The sequence below is a fragment of the Crocodylus porosus genome, unplaced genomic scaffold (genome assembly GCF_001723895.1).
Source record: "Crocodylus porosus isolate Cpor-Errol unplaced genomic scaffold, CroPor_comp1, whole genome shotgun sequence".
NCBI classification, from domain to species: domain Eukaryota; kingdom Metazoa; phylum Chordata; order Crocodylia; family Crocodylidae; genus Crocodylus; species Crocodylus porosus.
This window is the reverse complement of record NW_017728906.1, coordinates 128,805,722-128,817,510: the sequence shown is the minus strand read 5'-3', so window position 1 is coordinate 128,817,510 and position 11,789 is coordinate 128,805,722. Positions and strand designations below refer to the sequence as shown.

At 42.6% G+C, this 11,789-nt stretch overlaps 1 protein-coding gene across 4 annotated transcripts in view; it reads right to left on the bottom strand.

The window, feature by feature from the left end:
- The window catches only part of KLF12 (Kruppel like factor 12), a 368,523-nt gene that overhangs the window by 125,595 nt on the left and 231,139 nt on the right, over positions 1 to 11,789 (bottom strand). For 3 of the 4 annotated variants that reach the window (XM_019529799.1, XM_019529801.1, XM_019529800.1), the window contains one exon: positions 6,409 to 6,498. The exons of the other annotated variant lie outside the window; for it this stretch is intronic. In XM_019529799.1, coding sequence (XP_019385344.1) covers positions 6,409 to 6,498 — 90 coding nt within the window. The remainder of the gene's footprint in view (positions 1 to 6,408; positions 6,499 to 11,789) is intronic. 4 annotated transcript variants of the gene reach the window in all.

Below are 11,789 nucleotides of genomic sequence, written 5' to 3'. Positions count from 1 at the left end.
TGCAGAATAATCCTCTTTGGAGGTGAATCCCATCCTCCATCCTTTTTAGGCCTTTCTTTTTAGCCTCAGGAGGTCTGTTAGGTCCCTGGAGAGCCAGGGGGGCTGCTCTGTCCTCTTGCTGCCTTTCCTCTGAGATGGAATGGGATTAGCCTGTGCATTGAGGATCGCTTCCTTGAGGAGCAACCACTCTTCTTGAACTCCCCTCTCTCTGGGGTCATGGTCCCTTAGGGCCTCACTGACAAGCCTCCTGAGCTTGTTAAAGTCGGCTTTTCTGAAGTCAAGGACTTCATTGTTGCTGACTGACTTGCCAGCTTTACGGCGGATGGTGAAGGTGATCAGCTCTTCGTTGCTGTCACCCTGCTTCCCATCAATCACTAGGTCGCCAGTAGCCAGTACCAGGTTGAGCAGCGCTTTGCCTCTCATTGGCCCATAGACTTCTTGAGTCAGATAGAGGTCATCCACCCATGAGAGGAAGCTTTGTGACTGCTCAGTTTTTGCTGAGTGATCCTCCCATGAGATGTCCGGGTTATTGAAGTCACCCATGACAACCATGGTCCTGGAGCATGCAGCCTCAGCCAGTTCCCGGGCGAACTCCTGGTCAAGCTCAGGACTTTGGGTGGGAGGTCTGTAGTAGACTTCCACTGTTGTGTCCCCTGTGCCGTGTTCCCCATGGATTTTAACTCAGAGGGTCTCCAGTCATCCACCTTGGTCACCAAGATCAGCTTGCAGGGACGTGTAGCTTTCCTTAACATAGAGAGCTACACCCCCACCCCTTTTAGCTACACGATCTCTCCTGTACAGTGTATAGCTATCAATACCCATGGTCCAGTCATGGGTCGAGTCGCACCAAGTCTCCAGTATCCCTATGACATCACAATTATTTGCATTGAGCAGGAGGGCGAGCTCCTCCTGCTTGTTGCCTAAGCTCCTGGCATTTGTGTACAGGCAGGCAAGTGTCCCCTTGGGGGCTCTTGCCTTGCCCACAGATTGTACTAGGGCTGGGCTCCCTTAAGTGCCTTGTCCTGTTGGCTTTGCAAGGGTTGCTCAGCAGGCCAGCAGTGGTGGTAGTCCCCACGTCCTGCAACGGGCTTAGTTTAAAGCCCAGTGGAGCAGGTCAGCCAATCTGGCTGAGAAGAGCCTCCTCCCCAGGGGAGAGAGGTGGACGCCATCTCTTCCCAGCAGCTAGCTGCCTCTCTCGCCAAAGAGCGGGCTGTGGTCATGGAAGCCAGAGCCTTCCCGATGACACCAGCTCCGCAGTTTTTGGTTGATTACGTGGATCCTCCTCTCCCTCCTCAGCCCATACCCTGAGACCAGGAGGATCGACAAGAACACCACCTGTGCCCCCAGACTCTTTAGACCCGCTCCCAAATAACTGTAGTGCCTCATGACCCGGCTGGGAGCACTCCGAGCCATGTTTGCTCCCTGTAGGACCGGAACAGTGCAGAATAATCCTCCTTGTAGGTGAATCCCATCCTCCATCCTTTGTAGGCCTTTCTTTTTAGCCTCCGGAGGTCTGCTAGGTCCTTGGAGAGCCGGGGGAGGGAGCTCCTGTGTCCTCTTGCTGCCTTTCCTCTGAGATGGAATAGACTTAGCTTGTGCATTGAGGATCTCTCCCTTGAGGAGCAACCACTCTTCTTGAACTCCCCTCTCCCTGGGGTCATGGTCCCTTAGGGTCTCACTGACCAGCCTCCTGAGCTTGTTAAAGTTGGCTTTTCTGAAGTCAAGGACTTCATTGTTGCTGACTGACTTGCCAGCTTTGTGGTGGATGGTGAAGGTGATCAGCTCGTGGTCACTGTCACCCAGCTTCCCATCGATCACCAATTAGGTCATCCCCAGTAGCCATTTGGTACAAATCACTTCTGAATATCCCAATTAGGTCATCCCCAGTAGCCATTTGGTACAAACCACTTCTGAATATCCCTATTCCTGACAGCTTTACAGTGACTAGGAAACCAGCAGCTCTAGGCAGGGAAATACTGAAGGAGAATGTCATATATTTTGCTACATATTTCAAAAAGTAGAAGCAACACATCCAGATACAGAAGCACCTGAAGCATCTCAAATGAAGCCCTTTGAGATTAGATATTGTGCTCAGATTTACTTAATATTTTTTTGGACAGCTGTGCTGGGAAACCAAAGCCTTGCTTTACAGACACAGGAAATGTACTTAATTGTGGAAAGATATCAATTTTTTCCCTTCGTAAGTAGGTACTTACTATGGGGAACACATTTCAGGCATTTTTCTTTTTATTTAAAGTTCATTATCAGCAGTTTATGCTTTAGAAAATGCTCCAAGAACACCAATCAGATTTTAAATCAAAACAGCTTGCTGTCTGGTAAGGGCAGCAGAATTGGTCGATTTATTTCATAAAATTTTATGTACAAAGCAGCAGTATCCATGAACTTAATGGTCAGAATATAGAGTCTACAGGGGTATGTTTTATTACAATTTATAGCAAGATTACCCATACTCCACAGTTTTCCGATTTTATTGAGATTTTATGAGACTGTGGCTTGAGCAGTTAACTGCACTAGATATAGCTCTGGTTCATGGTGAATGGGAATTGGTGACTGCATATATAGTGTAACTAATCTACCATTAGGATATTAATTGCCATTGTCCAATCAAAGGCATTATTCAAAAATAATTTCACAAGTAAAATAATTTGCCATAAACACATGGAATTAATAGCTGTATATACATACATAGAAGGTGTGAGTAAATGTGTGTTTATAATGTATGCACATATTTAAGTATCTCTCTCTCCTATGTTTGCATATATAGACATGTAACACTGTGCTTTTTAAACAAAGGACTTTTCTCATTTTAAACTATCTGAATGTCATAAAGTTCTCTCTCATGTACACAATGCTGAACTACCAGAGCTATTAAGATGTAAATCATGCCAAGCATTTAATATGCAAACATTCCATTACTAAACATAAAACAAACCAGGGAAAACAACTAGAGCAGAATATATTTAGAGACTAATTTGAACAACATATTGCATAAGTTCTATAAAACAGTACAAGTCTTCAAGTAACATGCCTCAAGAATCTGTAGGTCCTTGATTATTTTGGATCCCCCAAAAGTTGCAGTAGTTAATTCCCAATGATAAGAGAAACACATATGCCACATCCACACATGATGTGGACATTTGGTTCCCTGGGGACAACTAGCAGTGGTACCCCTTGCAACAGACTAAGAATTAAACCTTAAATTTGCTCATTTGTGTTGGAGATATGAATTAGGGACCAATACATGACAGTGCAGAATGCATAAAGCAGGCAACAGTAGAATGCCATACTAAAGGCTCAGGGCATGCCAAAGTAGACCTCCTTACACTTTATAGAAAAGCACAGAGTTGATCTATTTCTGAATGTGTCTATCTACATGTATTTGTATCTACTCTAGCTCCCTCATTCTTGTCTCTAGCTACTGGTCTGTATGGAAATGGAGACTTACAAGACCTAAACAATGTTTTTCTCCCTTTTATTTCTAGTACTCAGATAGGCTCAAGCATGGAGAAAAACCACCATTTTCATGCTTCCTATTGAGATGTGAGAGGGTGAGCGTGAGGTTGAGAACTCTGTTACCACTTTATCTGCAGTCTATGTAAACAGTATCAAACACACTGATGCCACTAAATAAATGACCAATACAAGAATGAAATGCATACTTTTAAGTAGTCAGAATATTTTAACCAGGCTATTTTAACATGACCTAGACCAGTAACGGCCAATGTTTTTTAGCAAGCATGCCACAAATTAGCCCACATCCTCCCCAAATGTAGCTTCAATCTCCTTCCTCTGTCTAATCAGCGACTCCACTTTCTGCTCCCTTCCCTGTGCTCCCTATCTCATCTGTTGCTTTGTTTTCGGCTTCTGGTCTGTGCTCCTTGTCCTATCTGTTGCTATTCTCTGCCCCCTGCCCTAACTGCAACTAAGCTTCCTATCCCCTCGCTGGTCTGTCACAAGTCACATACAGAAGCTACACATACCACCGGTTCCCAACCATGACCTAGACATTAGCAATTGTTCAGCACTTGTTTGCAAATTTAACTAGAAATTCACATTCTGTAGATGTCCTGATACTCAAACAAGGTTATTTCATTCCGCTCTTCTTAAAACTCACCTCCTTCCCAACTGCATAGTAAGAAAGCATATTTCAGCCTACTGATACTTGAGGCGTTTGATTTTTGGCAGAAGTGCTATCTCCCAAGGTTCTTAAATAAATGAGACATCTACAATAGTGTAAGCTTCACCCAAGAACATGAGCCTCTTCTTTTTCTGCCTCTCTCTCTCTTCAGGTAGTTCCTGATATTCGTTACTCCATTCCCATAATTACCAGGGATCCTGGTTTTCTCTGATAAAAAAAAATCCCCAGTTTTTGGATTTAAAAAAATAACCCAAAATCCACATTTCTCCAAGATTAAAATGGAGATATATAGATAGATCTGTAGATCTATAGATCTATATAGCTATATCTATAGATATCTGTCTACTAGTGGTGTTTCAGTTTAATCACCGAAAATATTGATTTTGGGTTACTTTTTTAAAACCAAAATTGGGGATTTTTTTTAAATCAGAGAAAAACAGGATTCCTGATAATCACTTATGGTTCTGTCCAATAAAGCAGGAAGTGTAGTCAGTTTGCAGACATTTCAGACATTGAGGAAAGGAGGAACATATAGCCCAGGTAGAATGTGTTCCACTGCAACAGGTTTTTGTGTACATCTAAAAGGAGCACACAGACATACAGACAAGATGCAACTTGTTAAAAATTAGGTCAGAAGTAACAGTGTAGTTAACCCCCACCTGCAACTCTTTCTAACCAAGCCTCCCTAATATTGCATGGTTTACATACGTAATTCTATGACACCTAAGCCTGGGAGTCATGATACAAATTAAACAGCACTTAGTGTTACATTTCTAACTTCATAGAATAAAATGTAAGTTAATACAGGCTCCTTTAGAGCAGTGGTGCCAAACTTTTTGGTCCTGTGTATTGGAGGAAGGGTGGGGGTGGGTCCACAGGCCAGATTCAATCCAGGGGCTTGATCAGGCATGTGTCAGATGAGGCCTCAGACTGGGTCCTATTGTCCCAGGCCATGTGTGTTGGATTGAGTCCCACAGCCTCAACCCACGGCTGTCCACACTTGCACTCAGACCCCACTGCCCCAGTCCTGGCCTTGCATGTCGGTGGGATCTTATATGCTGAACTATGTCAGCTGGCCCACAGAGCATCGAAATTTGGTGATAGGGGAGTGGTGAAAATATTAACTGCTACTGCTGCCCTGCTGCCAAATTTCTGGACCCTTGAGGAGCCTGTGGGCAGGATCACATGACTCTGCAGGCTGGATCTGGCTTGCAGACAAGGGGGTTGAACACCCCTGCTCTACAGTGCACCTTGAGAGTGAGCAGACATTAAAGCTATCTTGTGTCAATTTAGCAGTGGTACAGTCATCTGGCATTATTTCTCATTTTAAGTTCTAATGATTCTGCTCAAACTTATATTTTTAATAGATATCTTTAGTAGTTTAAATGGGTAACATTTTACATACTGGTGAACAGCTAAAAGATGACTTTTCAAATGTGCTAGTATATAAGTTATATTTATGGCTTATACATGCTCCTTGTGCGATATAAAGAGCTGTATTATAGGCATCTCTGCCAGGTCTATGTGAAACCTAGGTATGCACAACTATATCAAATAATTGATGATCTTGTAATTAAGGCAGTATCACAATGCATACATAGAAAGGGGCTCAAGAGGGTTGTACAAGCCAATGTAAATTTGGCATGCCTATCTTCTGAGGACTTAACTTTGCAACTTTTTCTTAACATAAGGGCTTTTTTTCTTAGCAGAGGTTTTTGGTTGCATTTTCCTAATTGTTTAAAAGTAAACACTGAAAAAATATTACTGCCATTGCATGCAAGTATTTTGACCTTCTATGGGTTATCAATAAGGAAGAACAACTATACAGGACTCTAGAAGGTAATGGAGTAAGTGATAGCAACAGAAGGCTGTTATTTTCTAAGTAGACTTGCCACTAGAGGTTCATGGAGACATATCATTTGCTGGTAGTTTTAACAGGCATTTGGATAATAGGATAGCCAAAGAACACTCAGGAACAAAGGAACAGATAAAGAGGATGTTTTATAGAGGAATGTACCTTAACCGTTACAGAACTTTTTGTTCATGTCTCCATCAACCTCTCTGCAACCCCTGCCAGTATCCACTCTGAAATGCCTTTCTGCTCTCTCCTCTTGCCCCATCCCTCTCATCTTCCCCCATCTTTTCTCTGTCCACAGCTCCTTCTTCGCCTTGCTCTTGCTCTACTATATTTCCACATCTTTTCTTCCCTCCCATCATTCAACTTCCATTACCCTAGGCTGAGATCCTACCTTCTTGTATTTCTTTTTTCTCTCCTTCTCCCCAGCCAGTTTCTCTATTCAAATCAGCTTCTTTCCCCACCAAGTCTGCCAGTGTACCAGCTGAAAAAAGAGGAAATAAGTCATGTTTAACTCTTCTCAGTCAATGTATTAAAGAATCTATAGAGTGGGTACAGAAAGACAAACCAGAGAAGCCTCCCCACAAGCATGTTTCCTGGTTTGGGACACGTGATTGGGAAAGGGTGGACAAAGACTAACTGGGAATGTCCTGTTTGGGGCACACTGTTGCTTCAACATAGATTTACCCATCATCTCCCCATTTTAAATTCTTCTCCCCACTAACACAGCTGCTGTTGCCAGTGCAATTGCAGGGAGAGGCCTGCTCAGGGTTGCAGACCTTTGCTGGAGCATGCTCATTTTACTCTGTGGGGGTGACTCATGTACAGTCCCACTTGGGTATAGGAGCAATGAAAGAATGGAGGAGACTTATTCAAATGTAATCTTTGAAGAACGTATCTAGTGACTTACAAAAGGTGTCTGCTAAGTGTGTATGAACAGGCACTATTTTGGAGGCTCATAACTTGGCCAAAAATTATGCACATTTCAACTGGAATGGCAAAAGGCACAGCCCTGCTCAGGGTGACCTTCCTCACCAAATTTCAAGTCCATGCTCCAAAGGGTGGAGATTCTAGGTTTTCTCCACAAAACAATTACAAACACATATTGTTTGAATGTGACAACAACAATGTATTTTTTGTTAACCTAATTTTATGAAACAGCTAAATAGTTTTAGCCAGAACTTTCCTCAAACAAGTCAGCCTGAGGCAGACAAGTACAATGGAAAATTTCAGTCTAATGATAAATGTATAGCAAAATTCTCAGCAACTAAAGACATGGTTTTAATAAAAAAGTGTCAGGAAGCTTTATCTGTCAGTGTTATATTACCCATAGTAACTTTAATTACACCTTTTAGAAACATGCAGTAATACTAAATTGAAAAAAAAATGTTATTCGAGTCTTTCATATGTCTTTAGCATGCTGGAATACTTCAATACAGAGAAGTAATTGGTAGTTATCTTTTACCATGCAGAAAACATTTGTCAAAGTTGCAGCTAAACGACAAAGTAGTAAGCCTAATCCTCCAATGCTCACTGAGGTACAACTTTGATTGAAATACAGACAGTGTTGTCTGAACACAGGCTGTGGGACAGGGACCCACTAGAAATGAAATCACCTATATGTTTTTATTACCATATTTACTCAATAGAAAGCCTCAGATCAGACCCTGATTATATAAGACGACCCCTTGATAATCAGATTTTATATGCAGAAAATTTATAAATTTGTTATAATTTTCTAGGTATAGAATCCTCTAATTATTGGAGGTTTGTCTTGAATTTGTCCCCTTCCCACTGCTACAGGCAGGAAAAGAAAACTAGGGGGTTAGGTAGCCCCTTTGCTCTCTGCTGCCTGTCCCCTCCCCACTTCAACTTTTTCCTCTGACAGCTCCTTCCCACTCTTTTTACAGTCAGACCCTGCCCTCCCCAGGCACATCCCCATGAGTGCACACATGTGGTTTCCAGTGCTGCAGACTGTCTGCAGTGCTGCAAACTGCATGTGCTGCAAACCTCACACACTGTACATACAGACATTTGCTGCACTGCTGATTTACAGTGTTGTGGGGTTTTTTTTTTAAATCTGTACCAGAAAAAGTGAGACGGTGAACATGGTGGCAGCATGTGATGCCCAAAACCACAGCCTGGACAGCCAGAGGCATGATCCAGCTGCCAGCCAGGTTCCACATGCCCAGGTCACCACTGCTGCAGCTCCAGGAGGCCCCCAGGATGTCAGGTAAGGTTGCTGGGACCAGCCCAAATGCATCGCATTCCTATCCTACCCAAGACACCTTGCTGCATGCCAGATACCAGCTGATTTGAATAGAGGTGCAGGGGGCATTCAACTCATGGGGATGCACCCCCTGAGCATTTGGAAGTGATGTGCAAATTTGAAAACAATAACTTTGAAATTAAACATGACTGTAGCAATTTGCATATAGTATCCATATAGACTTAGTTCATCTAGAATTTACATGTTACCTTTTTTTGGAACTGCTGCAAGGTTTATTACGGGTGCTCCATAACACACCTTTGAGCAGCATTTTGGCACCTACTTTCTATATAATACAAGCTATGCATGATATTAGTCCAAAGCCAAAGGCTCATGATTTACCACATAGTTAATTGTGCTGGGCCCGACCAGAGTCAACAGCATTTCAAGGCATGGTCACCCACAGGTTAGCTCTGCTCACTGTGTGTGTGTACTCCAGATACCCCAACAAAGGATTCATGTGTTAATTTGCCCCCACTCATGATTGGAACTGGGTGTTCTTGTCACAAGTTCTGGGATGCTTCAAAATTTATATGCAGATGAGGCGCAGGGATTCTGAGTGAACTGTTTGGGGCACTGTTTCATGATGTTTGCCAGACTTTTAAGGCTGGTGAAGAAACAGGAATTATTGGAAATGGTTCAGTTGTGGAAGTGAAGAGTAATTCAGAAGACAGGCAATGCAGTTTCTCACTGTGACCTGAAAAAGGGTGGTGAGGGGGGCTGTGCTTAATGAGCACTACCATATATCTTATTCATATAGACTGCACTAACTTATATCCTTGTGGTATGTTCCCATCGTGACCACGTAGGCGAGCTCCCCAGGGTACTTGTCTCTGATATGTCCTCCATGCATTGACCTGGTATTGCAGTGCTTCCAGGACCGGTGCAAAAAAACAGAAAAAAAAAAAAAAAAAATGTTCCCATCAACATCTTGGCCTTTTTGGCTAAGATAAAATGTGGCATTTTTGGCATGAAGGAGAGGGTGTCAGGGATTGCTCTGGCTCTCCAAGTGCATGCGGTATTGTAGTGTATATACCAGGCCCAGTACCAGCTACTTGAGGAGGGAACACGCACCCATTTTTTTAAGGGTCACACAAAAAAAATGTTCTCATCAGCATTCTTGCTCAATGTGGGTCATGTGTTTTATACTCATGCTCAATTTTGGCTCAATATAATCAACTTCATAGTTGGTTTCCATTACTGAGCACATGCTGCTTTTAGCAGCAGTTTAATAATAGACAATTATTATGGAAATTTCTTTGTATGCGATTATAAGACACGGGGCTTTAGTCAATATGCCAATGGGTGGGGGAATCTCATCTTGTATTTGAATAAATAATATATCTACATAAAAAAAAAGTATGATAGTTGTGCCATAAGCTGATCTATTTCTCTCTGTGTTAACAGTGGCCACATATAGACATTCAGTTTCTCTTGGGAGAACAACCAGGGTTAGTTTCTCCTAACTGACTGTATATATTCTCTTCTGAGAGAAGCCACAGCACAATTCTTCAGCATCGCAGAGTGCTTTCCTCCTGCCCATCCCAAAGTGTGTCACTTGCCTGACTGCCGCTCCAGCCAGGCAGCGAGCAGAGCATAACTTAGGGGTGGTCAAAATGAGGCCCATGGGCTGGATGTGGCCTGTCAGGCCATTTTATCTAGCCTGTAGAGCCCCTAAAAAAATTTAGAAAATTTATATTTATCTTCCCCTAGCAGCCTGTCATGAGGTCCTCTATTGTTTGCCAAAACACAGTAAGTGGCCCTCTGCCCAAAATAACTATCCGCCCCTGGACCCTTTCACAAGCCCCACATTATGCAGCTGGGAGGCAAGTTAAGCCTAAGCAGTCTCAGTCAGCCACTGATGCCATCTGTCTCTGGGCAGACTGAGGGAGCCTGAAGAGCATGCTGCGATGTGTGCATTGGGGGCTCCTGGCTGCACAGCATCACCTGCAAGCTCTCTGCTCTTCAGGGGCTCAGGATTCAAATACATGTTCGGGCATCTGCCAGAAAAACAAACCCAGGAAAATTTCCCCAGATCATTTGAATGTGTGTACACAGGCATGGGTAGGACACTCAGTTTTTCAAGGTATCATCTTATATTTTAAAGCAGTTTTATTAAGGCAACCTTTAAAAAAAAATAAAAAAATAAAAAAATGTTTTCTGAAACTGTTTATTAGTAACTCATTTCATAACAATATGTGAAACCAACACCAGTGTTGGGCATCCTCAGCTCCTATTAATTGTAGCTAGAATTGAAGGTGCTCAGGATCAGCTTTTCTTCTTTGTTAATTACTCTATGACCATGAAAGAACAGTGTGAAAGCAAAAAATGGTGGCTTTAAAATTAAAACAGATGCAATGTCTAAATATGCTGCATTAACGCTTGCAGTGTGGCAGCTCCCAACGCAGTAGATGAGGAAATGAAAAAATAGCTTCATTCAGATACTCTAGATGCTTTCAAATTTCAGTGTATTGGGCAGTAAGCAGTCAAATGAATAAGAAAAAGTGTTGAACCATTTTCTTTCACAATAAGGATCAAAAATGGAATTTAAAATTGTTTTTCAAATGGGGTTTGTATATGTGTGCACACAAATGCATACATATGCATATACACATGCTCATACAGTTGTTGTACACATAAAATATGTCCTTACTTATACCTGGTCCTTAGAAAGAATTTGGGTTACTGTGTAAGGTGAAAACCACCTGTTTGAGAAACTGTATGTATGATGGGAACTCAGAAGAAAGCAGAGTTTGGGGGAAAAAGATCATTTGGGAACCATCTGAATAGGAGATGTGAATGAAAGCACTGGAACAAGATGGTATCACTGAGAAGGAAAATAATACTGGGAGAAGAGGACATGACCGTACAGATCAGTAAGAAGTACTAATAAGAAGAGAAAGGGATATGAGAGGAAGGAGATACTGCTATAAGGAAGAGAGCCAAGAAAGCAAAAAGCGAAGAAAGGAGAAAAGCAGAGGGGGATTTAATGATTGATTGTGTTGAACAGAGAATTCAAGCAGAATATGAATAGAGAAGTGTCCTTTTGACTTAGTGGCTGTTAGAAATCAGGGCAGTCTGGTTAGAGAAAAAAGCCATATTTTAGGGTTCATGGGAAGGATTAATAGAAGAAATGGAGGGGAACAGACAGGCCACTACAGAAGGACAGTTTGGAATGACATTAGGGAGAGATGTGCAGTAGCCTATTTAATTCAGAGGTGATTCGGGCCGATTCGGCAGACAAATCTCCAAATCCAAATCAAATTGGGAGACCAATTAAAAGGTCAGAACTGAATCAGAAGCCTCCGAATTGATTCATGAAATATTCAGCACTGCTTTGTAGATTCGGTCACACGCTAAACAGGCAGCAGTCCTCACTACGCTGGACACAACTGCCTCCAGCTGGTAAGTCTGTTGTAGTAGGCAGAGGGTAGAGGGAAGGGGTGTGGGGGAGGGAGGGACTGGGGCTGGGAGAAGCTGCCCAACTTGGGCAGAGGGGTGCCATG